This window comes from Rhinatrema bivittatum, chromosome 3 (genome assembly GCF_901001135.1).
Source record: "Rhinatrema bivittatum chromosome 3, aRhiBiv1.1, whole genome shotgun sequence".
NCBI classification, from domain to species: Eukaryota; Metazoa; Chordata; class Amphibia; order Gymnophiona; family Rhinatrematidae; genus Rhinatrema; species Rhinatrema bivittatum.
In genome coordinates this window covers 319,986,033-320,012,435 of record NC_042617.1, presented here as the reverse complement: position 1 = coordinate 320,012,435, position 26,403 = coordinate 319,986,033, and the positions used below count along the sequence as shown (strand labels likewise).

Sequence of the window (26,403 nt, the reverse complement as noted above, 5' to 3'; positions counted from 1 at the left end):
AGTGGCCACGGTGAAAATGCGTAAAGGAGAATCCGGCAGGGCCACGGCAGCACTAGGGCACCTACACCCTCCACGCCCCTTTCCCTTCTGCAGCTGAAAAATCGAGGAGCCTTTGCGTTGAGAGCTGTTGCCATGAGGTCTAAGTGGGGAGTCCCCCAACGTTGAATCAGGAGGTGCATCGCATCTTCGGAGAGCTCCCACTCTCCCCGGATCTAGATGTTGTTGGCTTAAGAAGTCCGCTTGAAATTTGTCCACTCCTGCGATGTGTGATGCCGCCAGGCGAGCTAGATGGAGTTCCGACCACTGCATGAGTTTGTCAGTTTCCAGCTAGACGTGTCAACTTCTTGTACCCCCCTGGCGATTTATGTACGCCACCGTGGACACGTTGTCCGAGAGTATCCTGACCGCCCGATGGTGGACCAGAGGGAGGAAAGCTTTCAGCGCTAGCTGGACCGCTCTGGTCTCCAGGCGGTTGATCGGCCACTGCGCTTGAGATTTCGTCCACTGCCCCTGCAGGGACCTCGTCTGGCATACTGCACCCCATCCGGAGAGACTGGCATTGGTGGTGACTATTATCCAGTCTGGAACGTCCAACGGCATACCCTGGGCCAAATGGGTGGGGTCCAACCACCAACGGAAGCTGGCCTCTGCCGAGCGCGGTAGCGGGAGGATGGCCTGGTAGTCCCGCGACACTGGTTTCCAGCGGGATAGCAATGCTCTCTGGAATGGTCGCATGTGCGCGAACGCCCATGGTACGAGATCGATAGTGGACGCCATGGAGCCCAGGACCTGGAGATAATCCCAGGCTGTTGGCAAGGGGAGGCTAGAGAAGTTCAGGATTTGGTCCCGTAACGCCTGGGCTCGGTCCGGCTGTAGAAAAACCTTGCCTTCCTCCATGTCAAAACGTGCTCCCAAGAAATCCAACGATTGGGATGGAGTAAGCTTGCTCTTGGTATAGTTGACAACCCAGCCAAGTGACTGGAGCAGCTGCACCACCCTGTCAACCGTCTGGTAGCCTTGTGTCAAGGATTTCGCTTGAATGAGCCAGTCGTCCAGGTAGGGGTGGACCAAAATTCCCTCCCGCTGGAGGGCAGCCGCCACAACTACCAACCTTTGGTGAAGACTTGTGGGGCGGTCGCCAGGCCGAAGGGGAGGGCCTGAAACTGAAAGTGCTGTCCCAATATCTTGAACCGGAGAAAGCGTTGGTGGGCCTTGAAGATAGGGATATGAAGGTATGCCTCCGTGAGATCCAGGGAGGCCAGGAACTCTCCTCGGTGAACAGCCGCAATGACCGAACGCAGGGTCTCCATCTGGAAGCGTGGGACCTTGAGAGCCTGGTTGACTGATTTGAGGTACAGAATTGGGCGAAAGGTGCCGTCCTTCTTGGGTACCACGAAGTAGATGGAATAGTGGCCTCGGCCTACTTCCAAGGGGGGTACTGGAACAATCACCCCCAGCGCGAGGAGATGGTCTAGAGTCTGGCGAACGATGACTTGTTTTTGTGGGGACCCACAGGGGGAGAAGAGAAACCTGGAACCCGAGCAAAATCCAATGCCGTGCTTTAGAACATCTAGGACCCACTGATCTGATGTAATCCGGACCCACTGCTCGTAGAAGAGGGAGATCCAGCCCCCGATCCTGGGAATCGGAGAGTGGGTCGGCCTGGCATCATTGGGGAGACTTGGAAGAGGTCCCCTGGGGCATCCTGTCTTTGGCGGATCTGAGGCCCCGAAATGGCCAAGTCCAGGAATGCGAGCGGGACAAGGGCGGCCGTGGTGTCTGTTGCCTCGTAGTCCGAAAGCGGCTTCGTTGATTGGGAAAACGACCTCTGGAGGAATTGAACGATCTGGTGGAATGTGGGTGGTCCTCCGGTAGCCTGTGGACCGCATTTTCCCCGAGCAACTTAATGATCTGATCCAGATCCTCACCAAATAAGAATTTGCCCTTGAAGGGAAGGAATCCCAGACGAGTCTTGGAGGAGGAGTCCACCGACCAGTTACGGAGCCAGAGCAGTCGCCGAGCTGACACCACCGCCACCATTGACCTGGCTAGGACTCTCATGAGATCATACAGGGCGTTCACCCCATATGCAATGACGGCCTCCAAGCGGTCTGCTTGACGAGTCTCCTCGGGGGGCAGGTCCTGAGAGGTAAGGAGTTGTTGCACCCAGCGGAGACCCGCGCGTTGTGCTAGCAAACTACAGATGGCGACCCGAACGCCTAGTGCCGAGACTTCGAACACCCGCTTGAGGTACACCTCTAATTTCCTGTCCTGCAGATCCCGTAGCACCATACCTCCTGTAACTGGTATGGTGGTGCGTTTGGTGACCGCCGAGACGGCGGAATCAACTGTTGGCACCCGAAGTATCTCCAAGAATTCTTCAGGGAGCGGATACAGCTTCTCCATGGCTCTAGTGACCCTAAGGGTTGCCTCCGGCGAATCCCATTCCCTGGATAACAACTGGAGAAAAGATGGATGGGTGGGAAAAGCCTTAGCCGGCGGCCGAAGCCCAGCCAGCAAGGAATCCCCCTTCTTCGCCAGGGGTGCTGGCTCCTGGGGATCTGGAGGAGGGTAGAGATCAAGTTCCTGCAAAATGTAAGGTATCAGGTGCTCCAGCTCCTCCCGTTGGAAAATGTGGAGGACCCTGGGGTCATCCCCCTCCAACTGAGCTGCTAGTAGAGGATCGGCCGTGGGCGAGTCTGGCCTCTGGTCCCCCGCGTTCTCGGGGGGATCCGCATCATGCCGGCCTTTGTGAAGCGGGCGTTGCGCCCCCTGGCCCCCCTGGTTCCCGAGGGGTTCCCCCAGGAAGCGGATTCGATCTGGCAAACTTGGGGGGGGGGGGGGTCCAGGGGAGAGATCCAGAGGGTTGGACATCCTGGCCAGGTACGCATTATGCATCAATAAAACCAAATCCAAAGAAAATGGTGGTGGCCCTGGAGGGGCCCGAGATGCAGAGTCCCCTGATCGGGGTTCCTCCCCCAGGGGCTGCACAGGGACCAGGGGCGGCGGAAAAACTGGAAAAGGTGGCTTTGGCTCGTCCTCCGAGGATCCTGAATCCAAAGCATGCTGTTGCTGTCCCTCAACCCGGTCCTGACCGCTCGACGCTGAAGCGGTCGTCCCCTCAGAGCTGCCCTCCCCGCCGGGGAGACAGGCAGTACAAATGCCATCCCGGGATAGCCGGGAACCGGGCCGCCCACATGCGGTACATGCCGCTGCTCTCGGCATGCCGCCGAGAGGGGGGGGGAAGGAGGGGGAGGGAGAGCGGGGGAAGTCTGAGTCCTGTTGCGCCGAGGTGCTCCGACAAAAGGAGAGGCCGCCGCTATCACCCCACCAACCCGATTACAAAAAGCCCCACCGGAGAATGCGACCTCCCGGCTGGCAGCGGCCCCGGGGAATGAGCGTCATGGGGCCATGGGTCGGATCGTGTGTGAGGGGGGGAGAGGATGGAGCCCTCCAACTTGCACCCCCCCGCGGCCCGGTGCGATGAAAAAGACAGAGAGCCCTGCAAATTAAAACAAACAGCTCACTTACCCCTGTTACAGAAGCAGGAAGAGAGAAAGAGAAACAAAGGAGGCAGCAAACTCTGCTGGCAAGGCTCTGTGGAGAGTTGGACTGGATGCTCTCCCTCACAAAATAATGAGAACACTGCTTGCTTTTTTTTTTTTTTTTTTTTTAAACTTGATTCCTCACTAAAACAATAACAAAGCAAGAAATGAAGAGACTGAAAGAAAACTACACTAAGATCAACTACACTAAGATCAGTGTACTGGGGAACCACTGTTCCCCTGTTCCTATCTGCTGGAGTCAGAAAGATACTGAAGAGGAACGCTTGGCATGCTGTCTTATAAGGCAGCGCCCTCAGAAGTTCTTATCTGACTCCATCTGCTGGATGGGAGACATAACCCACCGTCTGGACTGATCCTGGTACGTACAGGGAACAACTGCTATTACTGACATCAGTAGCATGGGATCTACTTAGTGTTTGGATACTTGCAGCCTGGATTGGCCACTGTTGGAAACAGGATGCTGGGCTTGATGGACCCTTGGTCTTACCCAGTATGGCAATTTCGTAAGTTCTCCCCACTAGCAGAGGCTGCCAGCAAGCTTCGCTCACAGTTCTGCCATTCACATTCTTACTGGTCACACCAAGCCTCAGTCGCAGCCCTACTTAACCCAGTCTGCTCAATGCCTCAGTGCCGCTTCATTGAGTCACCTCAGTTCTCTGACCTCTTCCATCTTGCTGTTCTACCTTACCTTGTGGCCTTCAGGCCTCCTATCTTTCTTTGTGGCCTACCCAGGCCTCTTGCCTTGATCTATTTATTTATTATTATTTATAGATTTTTCTATACCGGGGTACGTAAATAACATCACCTCGGTTTACATTCAAACAGTAATTCAGCATTGCGCTTTACAATATAACAAGGAAACTTGATCTATGGCCTCTTGGGCCTCCTTGGCTTGCTCCGTGGCCTCTTTCACCTCCTTGTCTTGCTCTGTGGCTTCCAGGCCTGCTAGGTTCTCCTAGCCTGCCTTGTGGGGTTTCCTGTTTATTATTGCCTGTTCAGTCTTGTCCTTATTCTGTCCAGTCCCTTGCCTGTTTCCCAGTTATTGCCTTTGTCCCTGGTATAGTCTGTGTCCTGTATCCAGCCTTAATCTGTGCCCTGTATCTAGTCCTCAGCTAGTACCTGTATCCAGCTTCCAGCCTGTGCCTGCCATCAGCCTGCCTTGCCTGGTCCAGCCTATGCCTGACTTCAGTTCCCAGCCTGTACATGATGTTCCAAAGAAGACAAACTGTACCAGCCCCCCCCCCCCCGAACCCAAGGGCTCAATCTGCAGGGGCAAGGGAGGGGTTAGGCACAAGACCAGCTCCAGTCCTATCCACTGCTTCTGTGGGCCTTCTCCCTGACTCCAGCCTGCATGACTCCATGATGTGCATCTTCTGTCATCAGAGCAGCTCAAAATTCTCAAGGAGGAGCTAACTTCCTTGTTGTAAGAACATGCAATAGAACTGGTCCCAATTTTGGAAAGAAGAAAAATATTCTAGAAATATTTTCTCATTCCAATGATTATGCTTCTACATAGTGTGTATAAGTTCCCAGCCTATTAACTAAATTTACAGCAGATGATTCAGACCTCTGCTGGAGAGGATGTGGGCTGATGGGCATGTATATGCATGTCTGTGGGACTACCCCTTTGTAGTGGAGTTTTGGACACAGATCGAGCTAGAGATGTGTAGGGAGATATCTCATGTTTTACCACTCAATCACCAAAAATGAATCATAATAGCCAAGAAACAAAGGCCAGTGTACTAACAGGCCCCAAACACTGTCACAGCAAGAGAAAGAACCTATGTTCCTAGCAAAACAGTACTGTCTCAATGGAAAACAGATGAACTTTAAAACAGAACTGAAGGATACCTTATGAGATCTGCCTGTTTGTCAGATCCTGTGGGAATATAAAGAAGCCAGAAACAATGCAACAATTTAAGCCCATAAGCAGGAGTCATGGATGAGCCAAGGCAAGTCCATGGGTCACAAAGACCCCCACCCTTGAAAGAGAGGGAGGGCAGTCTGAGACGGAGAAAAACACTCTGGCACACAATTTGGCATACAGACGTGGCAGTTCTCCCCATGAAGAAATGTGGAGGAGGAAGAAGACCTGCAACATGGCAGCCCCCCCCCCCCCCCCGAAGAAATGGGGAAGGGTGAAAAGACCTGCAAGGTGGCAAAGACCCTCCACCCACCACATGATTATGCATGAGCTTATTCATATTTATCAGATAGAAATTATAAGAGAGGGGCAAAGAAGAAGAAAGGAGTGAGATCTGAAAAAGTGAAGGACCCTCTGGGGCAGCGAACCCTGAGAGGGAATCCTAAGAAAAACCCTGAAACCAGAGAAGGGACCCCTGAAAGAAAAAAAAGGGGAACCTGAAGCAGACCAGTAGCCTTGCCATCAAGAAGGGAGAAGACTAAGTGGGGCCAAGAGACCGGGGCAGGAGATCAGAGAGAGTAGACATCCTGCTCAGGTGCGGAGAGTGACATGGAGTCTGGGTCAATGAGCGGTGAGAGCAAACCCAGATAGCCCGGCAAGTACCAGAGCCAGAAGCAAGTCTCCCTTATGTAAGTTGCAGACAAAGGAAAATTGGTTCTTACCTGATAATTTTCATTCCTGTAATACCAAGGATCAGTCCAGACTCCTGGGTTTTGCCTCCCCTCCAGCAGATGGAGTCAGAGAAGTTTTGACAGACTCTGCCCTATACCCTGAGGTGCCACCCACAGCCCGTCAGTATTACTCAGTCACAAAGCAGAATGGTTCAAAACCAAACTACCTATATATACTAACAGGAAACTTGAACTGGATCACTAACCCCAAGTGGGAACAGAATTCATTGAATTCTGTAAATAAGGATGATCTCAGACCAGAACTAATCAAATGCTGAACGAGTGGACTCTCCGTTACCTCTATGCGCTAAGTGGGTGGGACTCTGGACTGATCCTTGGTATTACAGGAATGAAAATTATCAGTTAAGAACCAATTTTCCTTTCCCTGTATGTACCAGGATCAGTCCAGACTCCTGGGACGTACCAGAGCTTTTCTTACCTGGGATGGGATCCGGAGAGGCCTGCTCTGAGCACACCTTCTCCAAATCCTCCAGCACCCGGATCCTGGACATCCAACCTGTAATGCCTCGCAAAGACTTCCATGTAGCTGCTCTGCAAATCTCTTGTGGTGAAATCTGTTGACATTCTGCCCAGGAAGTTGCCTGTGAACTGGTGGAATGTGCCCGAAGACCAACCGGCAAAGGCCTCCCCCATGCAGTAGATATGTGGAAATTATAGCCTCTTTCAGTTAGCAGGCTATTGTCGTCTTTGAAGCCATTTTACCTCTTTTTGGACCACTCCAGAGTACAAAAAGATGATCCGAGGCTCGGAAATTGTTAGTCACCTCCAGATTTTATTTATTTATTTATTTATTTATTTCGAGTTTTTCTATACCGACATTTGTGATTAAAAATCACATCATGCTGGTTTACAGATAACAGGGGTAGTTAGTCAAATAACAGAACGTTAACAAGTGCGAAGGTCGTAAAGTTACATTAAAACAGGGTAAAGTCTAACTGTGGGAAAGAATTAGAGCAGGAAAACTGATCAGTTAAGGAATAAATATTTACAATATATTGTGAAGTCTCTTAGAGGATGTTGTTGTCATTCAAACAGAATCTGGGAAGGCTTGCTTAAACAGCCTTAAGGCTTTAAGCCTGTTTAAGGCTTGCTTAAACAGCTTAAACAGATAACGCAGCAATACCCTGCGAACATCTAACTTCAAGTCCCTAGAAAGAGGATCTAACCGGTTCAACTCCAAAAAGGATGGGAGTTCCACTGATTGACTCAAATGGAAGGAAGAAACTACCTTCAGTAGAAAGGAAGGAACCATCCGCAAAGATACCCCAGAATCTGAAATTCTCAAGAAGGGCTCCCTGCAGGATAACGCTTGATGCTCGGAAACCTACGAGCAGAGGAAATAGCTACCAAACACACCACTTTTAGCGTAAGATCTTTCAATGTTGCCCTTTTCAAAGGCTTAAAAAGTGCCGCACACAAAGCTGTGAGGACCAAATTTAGACTCCAAGAAGGACAAGGCCGTCTTACCAGCGGGCGTAAGTGCTTTGCTCCCTGAAGGAACCGAGCCACGTCCGGATGCGCCGACAATGCTACCCCCTGTATGGTACCGCGCAAACAACCGAGGGCTGCTACTTGTACTCGTAAGGAACTACATAACAAACCTTTGGCCAGACCGGCTTGCAGAAAACATAAAATATCCGACATGGATGCCCGGGTAGGTACAACCTCTCGCTCCACACACCAGGATTCGAAGATTTTCCATACCCGGGCATAAGACAGGGAAGTGGATGTCTTATGAGATCTCAACACCGTAGCCACCACCACGTCAGAATAACCTTTTCCCTTCAGACGCTGCCTCTCAAAAGCCATGCCGCTAGACAAAAGTGACCGGCCTGGTCGAAACAAACGGGTCCTTGATGGAGAAGGTTCGGGAAGTCCCGAAACCGCAGGGGGCCTGCTACCGTCAGGTTGATCAGATCCGCGAACCATGGACGGTGCGGCCACTCCGGTGCCACGAGAATCACTTCTGCCGGATGTAATTCTATTCACCTAAGCACTTTGCCTATCAGAGGCCAAGGTGGAAATACAAAGCAATATGGTTGTTGGCCAGGGAAGGACTAGAGCATCTACCCCCTCCGCTCTTGTCTCTCGCCGGCGACCGAAGAAGCGGGGTGCCTTGGCGTTCTTGAACGTCGCCATTAGGTCCATGCTGGGCATGCCCCACCTGTCTCAGATGAGCTGAAAAGCCTCGTTGGCTAACTCCCACTCTCCTGGGTCGAGATGGTGACGACCGAGAAAGTCTGCGTGAACGTTGTCTACCCTGGCTATGTGAGATGCTGCTATGTTGACCAGGTACTGCTCCGCCCAGCTGATTAACTGATGAGCCTCTGCCGCCATGGGTTGACTCTTTGTCCCTCCCTGGCGATTGATGTAAGCAACGGTAGTTGTGTTGTCTAACAGGATGCTGACCAACGTCCCGCGGAGGAGTGGAAGGAAGGATTGTAAAGCTAGGCACACCGCTCTGGTCTCCAGGCAACTGATCGACCACCGTGCTTCCTCTCTGGACCACTGCCCCTGCACTGACTTCCCCCAGACACACTGCTCCCCAACCGGAATGGCTGGCATCCGTGGTAACCACTGTCCCCTGGGGTCCACCAGGGGAACTCCTCAGCTCAGGTTGTCTAGTAGAAGCCATCAATCCAGACTGGCCCTCGCTGAATCGGTCAGCAGTAGGGGTAGATGAAATTGTTTGGATACTGGGCTCCGCGAGTAATCCCAGACTCGCGGAGGATGTTTGGACAACAAGACTCAAATCTGTCCTTGAAGCTTGACAATGCGTTCTGTACTGAGGAACACTCTGCCCCGCTGCGTGTTGAAGAGAGCCCCCAGGAACTCCAATGGGACCAGACGACTCTTGGCAAAGTTCACCACCCAGCCTAGTGCTTGCAACAATTGAAGCACAGGGTGGACAGCGGACCAGCAACTTGACTCCGATTTTGCCCGAATCAGCCAATCGTCCAAGTATGGATGTACCAAGAATCCTTCCCTGAGCAGCTGCGCCGCCACCACCTCCATTATCTTGGTGAACATCCTGGGTGCAGTTGCCAGTCCGAAAGGTAGAGCTTGAAACTGATAATGATGTCCTAGGATAGAAAACCTCAGGAACTTCTGGTGGGCGGCCCGGATCCCGATGTGTAAATACGCCTCCGTCAGATCCAGAGACGCTAGAAACTCTCCCTTCCGAACCGAAGCTATGACGGACCGTAAAGTTTACATGCGGAAGCGGGGGATCCGCTTGAGGTCCAGAATGGGCTGGAACGTTCCCTCTTTCTTTGATACCACAAAATAAATGGAGTACCGGCCCTTCCGCTGCTCCTCCAGAGGAACAGGGGTAATTGTGCCGAGCTCGAGAAGATGCTGCAATGTCTCTTTTATGCTCGACACTTTGCCGCATAACTGCATGGGGAGACCAGGAACCGGTGCCATAGGTGCCATGTAAAATCTAAAGTGTAACCTTGTGTAGTCACGGAAAGCACCCACTGGTCCGATGGGAGTTTGGCCCACTCCTTGTAAAACAGAGACAATCTGCCCCCTACGACTGGAATAGAGGAGTGGACCGGTCTCACATCATTGTGAAGGCTTATTTCCCTGTGCAGAAAGGACTGGGACCATGACTGCTGTCGGTTAGGATTTTGCCTAAAAGAGGAAGTGGAAGACTGGGAGGCCCGTGACCTTCAACTCCCACGATAGCGTGATCTAGAAGAAAAAGAACCCCTTGACCTGGGTCTATCTTCCGGCAGCCGGTAAACCTTATTTTCCCCCAGAGATTGAATCATATCCTCCAGGTCCTTGCCAAACAGTAATTTGCCCTTGAATGGCAGAGAGCCCAGCTGGGCTTTGGAAGAAACGTTTGCTGACCAGTTTCTTAACCAATGCAACCGCCGTGCAGAGACAGCGGACACCATGGACCGGGCTGTCCGCAACAGATCGTAAAGGGCATCCACGCTATAAGCGATCACCTCCTCAAGGCGCCCCGCCTGAAGAGCTTCTCCTTCCGACAGGGATTAATTGGCCTGTAGCTGTTGCACCCAGCGAAGGCCAGCTCTCAAGGCAAAATTACTGCACATCGCCGCTCGAACTCACAGCGCTGACACCTCGAAAATCTTCTTGAGCTGAATCTCCAGTTTATGGTCCTGTAGAGATCCTTGAGAGCTGAAGAACCAGTAACTGGGATAGTGGTCTTCTTCGTGACAGCTGACACCGCTGCATCCACCTTGGGAGCTCGAAGAATATCCAAAGCATCCTCCGGCAGAGGATATAGCCTGTCCATCGCCTTAGTGACCTTCAACCCCAGGTCAGGGGTGTCCCATTTTCTCGGAACAGCAAGTCCTTCACTGAAAAATGGAATGGAAAAGTAGTAGGTGGACCCCTCAGGCCCAACAACACCGGATCCGTAGATCCTAACCTGGATTCTTCTTGTGGAGCCTCGATACCTAATTCCCCTAAAATAGCAGGAATTAGTGGCCCGAGTTCCTCTTTCCTGAAGAGTCGGACCACCTTAGGATCATCCCACTCTACAGCACCCAGCTGCTGGTTCCCATCCCCCTCCACCCCCCTCGGGGGCTGGAATGTTAAGTTCTGAACCTCATTTGGATCAGAAGTGTCTGAGGAAGTTACTGGATCGCCCCAAGGGGTCACTGACCTCAAGGGATGCTTTGCACTGGGCGCCCCCACGCTCTCCTCCGGCCTGGAACACTTCTTAGCCTTAGCAGACTGCTCCGTGAAAGTTGATTTGCCTACAGAATGTTTCTTGCTGGCTTTTCTTGCCTTGAAGGCCTTGTGTAATAATAAAACAAAATCCAATGAGAAGGAGGAGGAGGAAGAAGAGCCGTCTGAATCAACATTGGGGACAGCACCGTGAGCATCAGGATCAGAGAGCCCTACCAAGTCATGAAATAGTGGCGTTTTGTCTGCCGGGGCCACGTGCTGTGGAGACAATGAGGGCGGGAGAATCTCCTCCCCGCTGCCACTCGCGGCACAGAAGAGATGGGCCCCAAAATTGCGCCCGTTTCCGCGCTCAGCGGGAACGGGAGAGGAAAAGAGGCTGCAGGTCTCCGAAAGCCTGCAATGTTGAGCTGACACGAACCACCCCCCCCCCCCAGCGGCCGCGGACGTTCCTTCGCCCCTGGGGAGACAGGACGAGCAGAGGCCATCCCTAGACAGCTGCACATGTGGCAGACTGACCGTCGCTGCATAGTTCCAGCAGCAGAAAAAAAATAAAGGCACCAAGGAGCTCAAAACGCCGCAAAAAAAACAAAAAACCAACGACGGCCCGGCAGTGAGGGAAGAGAGAGAGCCCCCCCCCCCCCTCGAACAGTTCAGCAAAAATTACTTTTAATTTAACTTTTTTTTTTTTTTTTAAACTTGCTCGGTCTCCTATGGGTTCTGGTCCCTCTGAGGTGAGTGATCCAGGCTCCCTGGTATCACCCCAGGCGCTGCTACACGGTGGCTAATAGGGCCCTCGACCCCTAGCCGCAGCTGCCTCAAGCACCAGGGGGAATGAAGGTTCTTTCCTTCTCATAAATTCTCTTTTCCTCTTTGTCCTTTGTTTTAAACCTGCTACCTGTCTAAGACCTTTTCCTTTTCAACTAAGCACACCATACAGACTGTGAGTTTTGCACCTCCACCATCTGCTGGAAACAGAGAAATACTGACGGACTGTGGGTGGTTAGTGATCCTGTTCACGTTTACGGTTCCTGTAGATAGTTTGATTTTGAACCTTTCTGCTTTGACACTGAGTAATACTGGCAGACTGTGGGTGGCACCTTGGTATATAAGGCAGAGTTTGTCAAAACTTCTCTGTCTCCATCTGCTGGAGGGGAGACAAAACCCAGGAGTCTGAACTGATCCTGGTACGTACAGGGTACTGTCTCTTTGTGATAAGATTTGGGCACCATTTTGGTCTTATTAGGAGGACCAGAGAAGTTAGCTATTACATCGGCCAGGGTATGAATCACTTGGGAAAGGGGTATGGTCTACACTAGAGATCGCGGAGGTATCTGCACAATCCACTTGGGCTGGAGTATCTATTTGCCGGTAATACATGACATGTGGAGTATTTATGACCTATAAGTTGTTAAAGAATTGTGCTAGCTCGTCATAGGTGCTTGTCTGATTGGCTGAACTGGGTGTATTTTGAATTGGTTGGGTGAGGTTATTAACATATGTAAATAGGGTTTTGGGGTTGAATTGTAGTTATGAATCTTCATAGCGTGGAAGGTGCGTTTAGCTTTGTCAATATTGGTCTTGTATATGTAAAGAATGGTTCTGAATCGGTCTTTTAGCTGGGGGGTGGGGTTTCGTCTCCAATTCTTTTTGGCTTGTCTTAATAGGTGTTTGATCTTCTTCAGTTCGGCGGTGTACCATGGTGCTTTTTGTTTGGATGTTGGTTTGAGTTCTTTTTTGATGAGTGGGCATTTGATTTTAGCGACTTCAGTGTTGATGTTGAGCCATGATTCTATGACGGAATTTGTGTCGGTTATGTTTAGAGCTTTCAGTGAATCTGGGAGTGTTTCTATTAAGTCTTCGCTGGTGCATGCTTTATTGAACTCGATGATTGTATTGGGTTTCTTCTGTTCCAGGATTGGGTTTTCAAGGTGTATCTTGGTTTGAATAAGTTTATGGTCTGTCCAGGATATTGCGGTTGCTGTTGGTGGTGTGCTGTTTGGTATCTTATTATTGGTGAATATGAGGTCAAATGTGTGGCCCGCTTTGTGAGTGGGGGTTTCTATTATTTGTTTAAAGCCGATTGCATTCATGGAGTCAGTGAGGAGTGGGGGGGGGGGCTGATGGGATGGATTTTAAATTTGAGTTTCTTTGATGCTATGAATAGCAGTCCGCCTTTTTTTGGGGGTCTGGGAAGGGAGAATATGTTGTACATTTTTTTTGGTAGTTGATTGATGAGAACTGTGTTGGAGCTTTTGAGCCATGATTCGGTGATACAGAGAAGGTCGGGGTGGTTATCTAGGAAGAAGTTGTGGATCAGAGGTATCTTTTTTGTGATGGATTGCGCATTGATTAAGGTCAGTGTTAGGATGGTAAGAGCTGTGAGGTGTGGGTTGGGATTACGGTCAGGGCACGTGGCCTGGTGGGGTTGTGTTTTTCTATTCTTGTGTTGCTCCTGTTGTAGGGGAGGATTGGGATGTTGTAGAATAAGCCCATGTTTGGGGAGTTGACTTGACTTTGTGTTTCGTTTGGGTGTGGCTGGGATACTCTCTGATGATTGTATTAGATCTTGTATTAGATCTCAGTCACATGGGATGTTGTGCCCTCTCCAGTGACACATTCTGCTTCTGTTATGGTACTCACATCACAAGGGATGCTGTGTGCTCTCCTTAACACATCCCAATTCCTACAGTATAAGGAGTCACATGGGGTACTGTGCTCTGTCCTGTGACACATCCTGCTCCCTTACAGGAGAGATGGGGGATATGATAGAGATAGTCACATACCTGAAAAGGTACAAATAATGCACAAGAAGTAACTGATTTCAAGAAAACCTGGGTTAAGCATAGAGAACCCAGAAATGCAAAAATCTAAAGGAAAGCCAGAGATCAACTGATGTCTATGGTACTGCACTAGGAATGAAATTGGGCAGACTAGATGGGCTTCAAGGTCTTCATCTGCTGTCAGATTCTGTTTCCATGTTACAGTACCTGAGAGTCCTCCTGGGCTTTGTGCACTGCCTTGCTCTCTTGCAGTAACACTGAGTCACACAAGGAGCTGAACCCTATCCTATTACACAACTTTGCTCTCAAGGTACCAGGATTCCCAGGGGGCTCTGCACCCTCACCTGTGACACATCCTGATCCCTTATGGTTTTTGGGAATCACATGGGGCACTGTGCTTTCTCCTCTGATACATCCTGCTCCCTTGCAATTCCAGGAGTTCTTTGGGCTCTGCACTTTACCTTGTGACTGGTCCATTATCATCTTCTTGGTCCTGTGCTGTAACAAATTGCAGCATGCTAGCATGCATTAAGCAGAGGCATTACTACTGGCTGTTCTTACTGCTTCTTTACTTATTATCTGGCTTGTTCTACAATATTTCTATATGACCTTAGCTTTCTACAGTGCTCCCCCTAGTCTGGATGGTTTCTTCGTGAAGGCAGCTCTGTAGGGTTTTTTGTAATCTGTCTCGAGTGAGATTTTCATGATGAACAATTTACAGTGACAAGGCCAACACATGGCATTCAAGTGAAGTAACTGAGCTTTTGTCCACCACAGAATCAAAGGGTGGCAGCTGTGGCATTTTAGTAAAGCTGATGTATACAGGTTCCAGGGACTGGCTATAAAGCACAAGGTCATGGAGTAACACAACCAAAATAAAACGTCAAGGCAGACACTTCTAGATTCTGGAGAAATCTATCAATTACCTTGCAATTTCCAGCGCTGGCACACAGGCGGCAGGTCTGTAGGAGCCCCTCCCTCGGTATTCCTTGGCAAAGATAAGGTCCTGCAGGCTGGCCTTGCTTTCCAGCAGCTTGGAGCACTGTGCCTGCACATACTGCTTGATCTGACTTATATCTCGCGTTTCAAACAGCAGCTTGATAGAACGCTCCAGGATCTTTAAAACAAAACAAAAACTAGCATATGGTAAAAGAAATTCTCTTCTAGCTGCCCTGGAGAGCAGAGAATCCCTGCAGGGATACAGATGAGACCTGAGGCTGCCCTGGCACAATGAGATCCCTGCAGGCATCAAGATAAGATCTCTGGCTGCCCAGAGGTAGTGTGTCCCTGCAGGGATAGCAATAGGACACTGCGACTGTAACCAGTAAACTGAGCAGATCTGTCCTGGAAACAGATCACACTTTTACAAAGCATTTTATTTCTAGGGAGATAATTTAGAATTTGTAAAAAAGTGTAACCACTTGAGGTACATATCTGCTAAATATTTCCAGTATGAGACTTACCAGAGACTATATGAAATAACTAATTCAGCAAGTGACATCTCTCATACAATACCTACAGGCTGATGCAATACAGTGTGCTCAGCCGAGTGCACTGTTTAACCCGTGGTTGGAAGCGGGTTTTGGATGCGCACCCACAATCACTTATGCTATAATGGGATTAGCACGTGCAAACCCCTACAAAGCTAATAGCGCTCATCACATGTAAATGCATGTTGATGAGGCTATTCTATTCTGCCACGATTAAAAAAAAAAAAAAAAAAAGTGCACCCGACAAACACATTTTTACCCTCAGAAATTAACATCTGCCCAGAGCAGGCATTCATTTTTGAGCAGCCCAAAAAAATGTACAGAAAAGCAGAAAATACTGCTTTTCTGTACTTCCTCAGACTTAATATCGTGGCTATATTAAGTCGGAGGAACAAAAAAGGAGGACAACCTTTAAGTTGTGAGGACCTGATGTGCTAGATTCATGTTTACTATGCTTGTTATCATTGGAAAGTTCTTCACACTATTTGTACATTTAATATCTCTTAATGACTTGTATGTATTTCATGCTATGTTTTATACAATATATGTATTACAATAAAAAAAAAATAATTTTTTTTTAAAGTGCCGGTGGTCAGGTTAGTAAAAGGGAGACAATTAACGAGCATCCTTTCCCTAATGTGTGGCTGGGCACAGGTTAGCTAAAGGGGAGCTCGTGAAATTGAGTGTCTTTTTTCCTAACCCGCTGGCAGCCACCTATCCTGGGTGCCTGCTGCCGAGGAGGTGCTAGGGGCACACATTTTCCTCTAGTATCTTTTTTTTTTGTAATTGTTTATTTTCCAGTATAACCAACAATGTACATAATATCAGAAATGTACAGATATGCATCGTCATCATTGTATACACATCAACCAAATTATAAGTCTTGAAAGTGCAAGAACATAACCAGAACATGGATTAATCCTGAATCTGCCAGCACATCTGTGAAGAAATTAAACACTTTTGGTGTACCATAACATGTCTCCATTGTCTGATTACTTTACAATTTTCCCCTTAGAGCAGTCCCCTGTCACTCTCCCTTCCCACTTTCTCCCTTCTCCCCCACCCCCAACTCATCCCAAACCCTAACCCTATATGCCTACAAGATAGCTTCTACTACGGTTGCAAAGTGCGTTTTTTCCAGGTGCAGTAAGGTTTCCATATCTTATGGAATTTCTGAACTCTTTGATTCCGAATGGCAGTGAGATACCCCATCTGATATACTCTATCTACTCGGCTCATTATGTACGAGAGATTGGGTGTGTTTACACCCTTCCACATATAGGCTATTTCACACCGAGTTGTTATCATATACTGGAGCGTTAAAGAATTTAGTGGTTCTCCTATGGTGTCCTCCAGCAGACAAACAAATTTTGGGAACCAGGGTTATGCGGACACCTAGTACTTCGAAAAGGTGCTCTAATACCAGTTCCCATGTTTTCACCATTTTTGGCCAAGTCCACCACATATGAAAGAATGTTCCCTTCTACCCACACTGCCTCCAGCACAGTGGGCTGACCCTGCTATTCAATTTATGTAATCGCTTGGATGACATTAGTATCTCCTTTTTACCATGGCAGCTGTTTTAAATATTAAATGGTCGCCCCGGAGCGGTCAATCGGCACACAGTAGGACAGCGGGCACGCAATCATGAGTGCTCGTTTTCCCTGCTCCGATATTGCATCGGCCTGCTAACGTTAATCACAGCCCAGCAAGATGACAACTGGCAGAGCAGGGAAAGAATATCTGAGAGCAGATGGGAAGCCATCAGGAGATTGATGTACATGAACTTCTTCATTGGCTGCTGCTCAGGCCAGCTTTAGCCTGCCCCAATTTTACCCTCTCCCAACTAATATCATCATTGGCTGACCTCAAAGAGTCAGTCCACTGCAGAAGGGATGAGACACTCAAGAGCAAGGCTCTGACCAGGACTCTGCCTCCTCCTCCATCAGGGACTCTTTGCCCACCTCGATTCTATCCTTCCCAATGACGTCACTGCAGGCTGACTCAAACGCCAGCCTGCTTTGGGGGTGGAATAGGGATAGGCTGCCCTTTCAGGAGCAAACTGGGGAAGGAATGGGCTTAGTTATGGCATTACTATTAGGCTGAACTGCCTTTGGTGAGGTGAGAGAGTTAAGTTAAATAGGAGAAAAGCATGTAGAAAGTTTGGATGTGATATATATATATATTTTTTTGTGGGAGGCCTAGTTGTGAGGTTTTGTGGATTTGTATAACATACATTACTGTAATGCTCTCCTCCTCGGCCTCCCCTCCAACCACCCAAACCTCTACAGCTCTTATAGAACGCTGCTGCACGTATCCTTACTAACACTAGAAAAAGAGATCACATCACTCCTACCCTCATTGAACTCCACTGGCTACCAATCCAATCACGTATCCTGTTCAAAACTCTATCCCTCATTCACAAAAGTATCACTAATGAAAACTTCAATTGGCTCTGCCCCTCCCTCCTTCCTCGCTTCTCCACTAGATCTACACGTCCTGCCCTCCAAGGAACACTCCGCTCCCCTTCTATCAAACCCTACAAGCTAAAATATACAATGAATAGAGCATTCTCCCTCGCCGCCCCCACTCTTTGGAACTCCCTCCCTCCAGATCTCCGCACAGAAACATCCACCCCAAAATTCAAAAAGAAACTAAAAACATTGCTTTTTCAACAAGCCTACCTTCCCTCTACTCCCTCCACTTGATGTATGAAAGCCATTTGTCCATATGACTGTTGTCTCGCTTGTAAATATATTGTACATTATTTCTCAATTATTAATTTGATTACTTTATCTGTTGTAATACCTGTTTAACGTTTAATTTTTAGTTTCTGTTCCATGTAAAGGCACCGCCTGTTAGTTCTGAGTTAAATGTACACCGATACAATGTGCAAACGGCCGTCGGTATATAAAAAATGTTAAATAAATAAATACTCATATCTGTAAGGGTACCATATAAAAACATTACAGACCGGCATGGTAGTACTGTATTGGGAGGAAAGGTACTGATGTTACTTTAGATTGAAAGGACAGCAACAGTTTCCCCAGGGTAATGTCTCCAAATGGATTAGTTGTGTGCACACCTTGACAGGAAGGAATCTAAATTATAATTGTGCTATGCTAGGATTGACCTCAGTCTCTCAAATTTACTGGTATTGAAACATAGAAATGACGGCAGAAAAGGACCAAATGGTCCAGCCAGTCTGCCCAGCAAGCTTCTTATGGTAGTATCTGCTAAGCTGTGCAGGTTACCCCCATTCTTAACAGATTCCCAGATGATAAAAGTCGAGCCATCGTTGGTTGCAATTTGAATCCAATTCCCCATTACCCCTTGCTGTTGAAGCAGAGAGCAATACTGACTTGCATCAAACGTATCAGGCTGATCTACTCAATACTTGCATCATACTAACGAGAGCTTCCTTCTGAAGTTCATAAGGTATTATACCAAAAGGCAATATATCCAGATGTGCCTTAATGTCCTTTCCAGTACAGTTAGAAAATTTCTGTATCTTTCTGTCAGTTTCCTTGTTTCTGACTGCAGAGGATCTTTTCTCTCTCCATGCATTATACAGACACTTCTATCAGCAATACCAATCATCATGGGATCTGGTCCATGAAGCCCAGTATCCTATTTCCAATACTGGTCAATCCAGATCACAATTACCTGGCAAGATCCCAAACAGTAAATAGATCCCATGCTGAATGGCATTGCTAATAGAAGTGACCGAGGTCCAGTCCCAGGACCTTGCCCCAGTCACATGGCTGGGGCAAGGTCAGGCTGGCGCCACCGACCAGGCCGGGTGCAAGAGTGTGTCTCCAGCCCCGATGTAGGACCCTCTACTAATTTTAAAATTTCTGGGGGTACAGGGGGCCTGGATCCTTTCTTGGATTTTCACCTTTGGGGGGGGTGGGGAAGGGTCGTGGCCTGGATCCTATTTAATGATGGAATTGGGGGAGAGGTGGGGGGCCAGGGGCTACTACATAATTTGGGTCTTTGGGGGATGAGAAGGTTGCGACCATATTTATATTTTTCACCTTTGGAGGGTGAGAGTCCAGGGTGGGTGCTCTAATTGTGGTTTTCATCTTTGGGGGTGGGGGGGGGGGGGGGGGGTTGGGGTCAGGGGCCCTAATTTTTATTGTAAGTCTTTGGGGGAGGGGTTGGAGCCTTCGCTGCATGGCTACAATTTTCTATTTTTAAACTTTTGGGGAGTCAGGGCCATCTCGAACAGCGGCCTTGAGTTGAGGAAGGGGGTCAGCACTGACTTTCATTAAACTTTACAATTTTGGCTGCACATTTTTTTGGGGGTGCCAGCGGCCATTTAAGGCCATGGTGGTCCCTTGAGGGTCCATCGCAGTAAAGGGCTGCTTGCTGCACTCTTTTGTCCTTTTGGCCACAAGACAAAAGAATGCGCCACATAGGTGCGATGTGTTTTGGGGGGAGGAGCTTCACTATCACAGCGACCCCCCCCCCGGAATAGTGGGACCCCTCCCACAAAAATAACATCACGGTTTAGTGGCTCTAGGCCTAAGGTAGCTGGATAAATGCTGATTTTCAGCATTATCAGGCTAACATAACCAGATAAGTTTAGGACAGCCAAAGAGCAGTCCTAGCTGGCTAACTTTAAGATAGCCAGCTACATTCAGCAGTGTGAGTGTACTTCTGAATATCCCGTTAACTGCATAAGTTTGAACAGCTAATTTTTCCTAGCCAGCCAGTAGTTGAATATGGATCTCATATTTTTATTTCTGATTAAGTATTATGTATTTTTAATGAATATTTTTATGTACTTAATATGCATTCATATTTCATTCTGTATTTTGCATTGCTGAAAACTGCATTGGGTGGAACTTTGCTGGTCCAGAAAGGTGGCATATAAATATCAGATTCCTTATCGTCCCCCAGACCAGTCCAGATGGATGGGTTTTTCTTCCTTACCAGCAGATGGAGACCGAGAACAAAAGCTTTACTGTCTTCCTGGTACCTAAGTTACTGTGCCACCTGGGGTCTTTCAGTATTCTCTGTCCCCAGTAGATGATAGGACTGTTCCATCTTGCAGTCAGACTTTTGTTGGAAGAAATTGCTCCAAGAGGTATTAGGTCCAATAAGGGGCCAACCCTCTGTTAGAGTAGGGTTGAGTAGGAGGTCATGATCCTGGTCAGAGAGCATAATCCTGGTGTACCAGGATGTGATCCTGTAGCAAGGACCTGCTCTCCAGGTGATGCATTCTCCTCTCGTACCGAGGATGTCTCCCAGGGCTACTGTCCAGGAGGGAAGGGTTAGGTCACCCATCACAGTTGGTGATTCAGTTATTAGAAATGTAGATAGCTGGGTGGCTGGTGACGTGAGGATGGCCTAGTAACCTGTCTGCCACCTTCGCACCAAGTAGACCTCAATTGTCACCTAGATAGGATTTTACACAGTGCTGGGGAGTTGCTGGCTCCCATGCTACATCTGGGCACCAACGACATAGGAAAATGTGGGAGGGAGGTTCTATGTTATGGCTCAGGTCCTGGCTGGATGTAGGGAACACCACACTCGGAGTAGCGCAGGAATGCAGGACAAGGATATGGATGGTCGTCTTCCTAACCAACTCCCTCCCCTGCGGGTTGAGCCTTTGGATTCTGGGGGCCAGCAGGTCTCTGCAGCGGCCGGCTATCATGATGAGTCTGGAGGAAGGCTTGGACAGGCTGGTAAAGTTGAAGTGAGACTTGGACAGACTGGTAAGGCTGGAGCAAGGCTTGGACAGGAATAGCATGCAGGTAAGGGCTGGAACTGTAGCTTAAGTTCAGGCAAGGAACTGGAACTGGAGCTTAAGCGCAGGCAGGGACTGGAGTTGGAGCAAAGTGCAGGCAAGGGCTGGAGCTTAAATGCAAGCAAGGACTAGAACTGGACTAAGATAGGACAGGACAGGGCGTGACAAGGACAACACAAAACATGGAACATAAAGGCCTGAAGGCATTAGGCAGGGAAAGCCCCTAGGGGCGAAACAATGGAAAGGCCTAGATAGGCCACAGGTAAGGAGAAATCCTACATAGGCCGAAAAGCAAGGCAAGGAGTAATAAGGCCCTTAGGCTGAAAGGCAAGGCAAGGAACAAGAAGGCCCTTATGCCACAAGGCAAGGCTAGGAGCGAGAAGGCCCAGAAGCCACAAAGCAAGGCTAGGAGCGAGAAGGGCTGCAGGTCATAAGGCAATGCTAGGAGCGAGAAGGCCTGGAGGCCACAGGGCAAAAACAAAGATAGGCCTGAGTAGGCCGCAAGGCAACAGTGACTAGGGCAAGGAGCCAAGGAAGACTATGTGAAAGCAAGGAATGTTTGGCAAGTCTGGATTATGTAGAGCTGAGGCTTGGGTGTAGTGCAGGCAAGGATGAGGAACTTGGCAAAGCTGGAGACATGGTTTGCTGAGGACTCCTGAAGGCTAGGAGGCTGCACGACAGGCTGAGATTGATGAGCAGAGTGGAGCTGATGGGGACAGCACGGGACAGAATGGAATGGCGCTACGAGGAGACCTCTGCTGGTGGGTAGGTGTCATAGTCAGGATACAATGACGATGCGTAACAGGTGAAATCATAACATTCTGGAAGCCAAATTTAGACTTTTAGGTAGAAAGCTAAAATCCAGAACCTCCAGGGTAGCATTCTCTGAAATGCTCCCTGTTCCATACGCAGGTCCCCAGAGGCAGGCAGAGTTAAGGAATATCAATGAGTGGATGAGACGACGATGAAGAGAAGAAGGTTTCAGTTTTGTAAGCAACTGGGGAACCTTTTGGGGAAGGGGGAGACTTTTCCGAAAGGACAGGCTACACCTTAACCAGAGTGGAACCAGGCTGCTGGCTCTGACTTTTAAAAAGGAGATAGAGCAGCTTTTTAAGCAGAATAAGGGGGAAAGCTGTCACTCAACAGTGCATGGTTTGGAAGGAGGTATCTTTGAAGGATACTAATGAAACAGAAGAGTTAGAGCATCCCAACAGAGAGGTTCCAATAAAAGGAAAAGTAGTCCAAGTGCCTTTAAGTAAAGAATCACCTGAGCTAAAGGATTCCAAATTATCCCCATCAATTGAAAAGCATGTTGTTAATACAAACAAAAAACACACTTTTAAATATCAGTATGCCAATGACAGAAGTAGTAAGATGGGAGACAGCGTGTATAGCAGTGAATGATGACAGACTTAACTGGCATCTCAGAGACCTGGTACAAGGGATAGTGCTATACCAGGGTACAAATTATATTGTAATGATAGGGAGGGTGAATTTGGTAGTGGTGGTGGGGGTGACCTTTATGTCCAGGCGGGCATAGAGTCCAAATGGATGAAGATCATTCAAGAGACTAAATGCACAGTACAATCTTTATGGGTAGAAATCCCATGTGTGCTGGGTAAGAGTATAGGACTAGGGGGCACTCCATGAAGTTAGCAAGTAGCACATTTAAAATAAATCGAAAAAAATTCTTTCATTCAACAAATAATTAAGTTCTGGAATTCGCTGCCGGATGATGTGGTTAGGGCAGTTAGTGTAGTTGGGATAAGGTCCTGGAGAAGTCCATAAACTGCTATTAATCAAGTTGCGTTGGGGAATAGCCACTGCTATTACTGGCCTTAGTAGTATGGGATCCATTTATGCTTGGGTACTTGCCAAGTACTTATAACCTGGACTGGCTACTGTTGGAAACAGGATACTCGGCTTGATGGATCCTTGGTCTGACCCAATATGGCAACTTCTTATGTTTTTGTACCCTGGCCTAAGGAGGGCTTGATAGCCAGTGGTACTGGCTCTGTCATTCCCTGACCTCATCTCCCTCTCTGTCATGGATCCCTCCTGTCCTCTGGAAGAAGCATTCATCAGGAGAGTATTCCTTTTCTTTTATGGCTATCTGTGTTGCTTTGTGGGATGTGGGTCCCTTTAAGAAGTTTTAGAAACAAAAAAAAAAAAGAGGTGTCAAGTTGCAGTGGTTTCCCTGTGAACTGTACAGGAGAAGGTTACTGGCAAGCGTAACTGCGGTGCAGCTGTTCAAAATCCGTTCTTTGCTGCAGAAATGGAGCAACCTTTAGCAGGCAAAGGAAAATTAGTTCTTACCTGGTAATTTTCATTCCTGTAGTACCACGGATCAGTCCAGACTGTGGGTTGAGCCTCCTTTCCAGCAGGTGGAGACAGACAAAAACTGAAAGGATGCCCTTTATCAGGATAGAGCCTATCCTCTAACCCTTCAGTATAACGTATGTCAAAGCAGAAAACAACAAAACCAAGTAGAATCAAGCAAGTAACCAGAAAGCTCAATGGAGCAGAAGTAGAACAATGTAAGGTATATGGAATGACTAACCGCTCTTGCATATACTTGGCGCTTGGGCAACCAAAGCTTCCGGTGTATTTGCTCAGTATTTATGCCCAAAAAAGAGACGTGGAATTCGAGGAATCTGTAAGAGAAACAAGCTTCGAGAGGACAGACAAAGACTACATACAGGGAAGGGCGTCTGGACTGATCCGTGGTACTACAGGAACGAAAATTAATAGGTAAGAACGAAAATTAATAGGTAAGAACTAATTTTTCTTTCCCTGTACGTACCCGGATCAGTCCAGACTGTACCAAAGCTTCCCTAAAAACGAGACAGAGCCACTGGGACCCCGACAGGCCTGCTCGAAGCACTTGTAGCCCAAAAGAACCAAAGCGGAGCTTGTACATCTGGGCGATAGCGTTGATCAAAAATAAGGAAGGACGTCCAAGTGTCCGCACTGCAAATCCCCTACAGACAGATCCAGAGACTGTTCGCCCAGGAAGTAGCTCGAAAACGCAGTAAATGAGTTGTCAGACCCTTGGGAACTGCCCGACCACAACAAAGATAAACCGAGGAGAACGCTTCCGTCAACCAGTGTGCTAAATTGGATACAGAAGCCAGCATACTCCAAGTGGACCCACTCAATAGGAGAAAGGATGGACCGATTCACGAAGGCCATAGGTAACCAGGAGGAAGGAAGTGGAGCAAGTATGGCATCAAGAAAATGGAGACCGCCACCAGACGCAGGGGAATGCAAGAAGTTCAGCCGACTGGTGGACAGGGAAGGTAGAAGAACAGTCACCAAGAAGGAAGAGCCCGTACGAGGGATACCCCGGAGTCGGGAGGACGCAGAAAGTTCCCGACAGGACAGCGCTTGGGTCTCCGAACTCCGACAAGACTAGGAGCTACAGGCCAGAAGGATAGACCGGTACGCGTCAAAACCGAAAGGAAAAACCCTAGAAAGACTGGCTTGGAGAAGAAAGGACTAACAAGATCGGAGTGGAGGACGTCGAGACAACCAACGCCGCACAAACAGACTCAAACAGTCAGATACACCCGTCGCCAGGGAAGTCGACCGATACCGGGACCGCAGCAAGGCGGAGAAGACCTACTTCTAATAGTCCTCGCGCCAGAGACGTTGCCGTCCTCAAAATCATGGGGCTAGACAAGCGCAATCGGCCTGGCCGAAGATTGCCGGTTTCTGGGCCGCAGAGGTCAGTCCGTTGCTAGGTTGAGAAAACCGCGAACCAAAGCCTGCGCGGCCACTCGGGAGCTAGCAGAACACGAGACGGCGCGACCACTCGGGTGCTACCAGGATCACGGGACCCCGGAGGAGATCTATCGTTCTGAGGCTTTCCCGACCAGAGACCACGGGGGGGGGGGGGGGGGGGGGGGGGGAGAGAGAAGGAAGAGCCAGAGCATCTACACCTGCCGAGCCAAGGAACCTCCAGCGGAAAGACCAATAGGCCATGGTATTGCGAACAGGCGCCATAAAGCCCAGGTGGGAGGGGACCACCTGTCTATGAGAGAGAGCCGTGGCTGTGTCAGGAAATTCCCACTCCCCGGGATCGAGCGATCGACGACTGAAAATTCAGCCTGAACATTCCCCCAGCCCACGGAACGGAGGACACCGGGCACTGTAGATGTCGCTGTGCCCGGGCGAAGGGAATGCTGATGTCCAGGGCTACCTGCGGCTGCGAGCGCCACCTGGGCGAGTGATGCAGGCCACGAAGGTGGAGTTGTCTGGCAAGGCCCATAGCGCCTTGCCGCGGAGAAGGAAAGAAACTCCAGAAGGATTAGGAACACGTCCGAGCCTCCAACCGCTTGATGTGCCAGCGAGACAGAGCCGCTGGCCAGATCCCCTGGGCATGCTGGAAGAGGCAGGCCACATCCCAGCCCAAGGGACTGGCGTCCGTGGTTACTAATGTCCACTGAGGGACTGGGAGGCATTCCCGGGAGCAAAGGAGGGGTGGGAAGCCACCCCTGGAAGTTGGCAATGGCAGAGCCCAAAAAACGGGAGAACCATGTGAAACTACGCCGCCAGTGGCAGCAAATGGGACAGCAAGTTACCTGGAATGGACGTATATGCGCAAAAACCCAAGGGACTAGGTCGATAGTAGGAGCCAAGGAGCCAGAGGACTGCAAGCATGCACAAGTCGTCGAAGAAGGCAGCAAGAGCAGACTCTGAAACCGGTCAGTACCTTAGGGCACACGGTCGAGGCAAGAAGACCTTGCCCACCTGGGCGACAAAGCGGGCTCCCATGTACTCTAAGTCCTGGAAGGGCTAAAGACTGCTCTGAAGGAAATCAGTATCCACCGAGGATACGCGAGGAGAGCTAGCACGCGAGACACCGCCCGCCGGCAAAGAACTTCCGCCTTGGTCTTGATGCGCCAGACGTCTAGATAAGAAAGACACGGAGTCCTTCCCGGCGGAGAACTGCCGCCACCAACAGCCAGGCCTTGGGGGAAGTGCAAGGTGCTGCGCAAGAGCAAAGGGAAGCACCCGGACCTAGAAATCACAGCGGAGGACATTATCTCGAAGAGACTATGGCAACCATGATTAATCAAAAAATGGCATATGCCCTCGTCAAAAACGAGTGAGCCGAGGAACGGTCTGGGACAAAACGGAACGAGGACCGCTCGCAGGGTGTCCATGCAAAGAAGCGGGATCTGGAGAGTCCGGATGACTGCGGAGAGGCAAAGAGCCAAAGAAGAAAATAGGATTCTGGCCCGTGGCTAATACACTGCCTGGAACCGGGGCTTCCGTGCCCAGACACAAGAGCTTGGCGGTGATTGCTCCACCGAGCGCCACAGGGATCGACTGCACGGGGAACACAGAAAAGATCCCGATAACTGCGAGCACAGCGAGGACGTACCCATCTGTGAGGAAGTCGGGGATCATAGGTCCGGCAGGATATGGCCGCAGTGTACGGAAAACAGGGAAGTGATCGCCTAGGAAGGAGACAGAGGAATGAGGCATGGAAAACTCCAGTGTGTGTGCAGGTGGGAGAATTG

The 26,403-nt window shown here is 49.3% G+C and overlaps 1 protein-coding gene across 1 annotated transcript in view; it reads right to left on the bottom strand.

The window, feature by feature from the left end:
• REV3L (REV3 like, DNA directed polymerase zeta catalytic subunit) overlaps positions 1-26,403 on the bottom strand; it is a 720,104-nt gene that overhangs the window by 49,410 nt on the left and 644,291 nt on the right. The window contains exon 29 of the mRNA XM_029595253.1: positions 14,557-14,747. Within this exon, the coding sequence (XP_029451113.1) occupies positions 14,557-14,747 (191 nt within the window). The remainder of the gene's footprint in view (positions 1-14,556; positions 14,748-26,403) is intronic.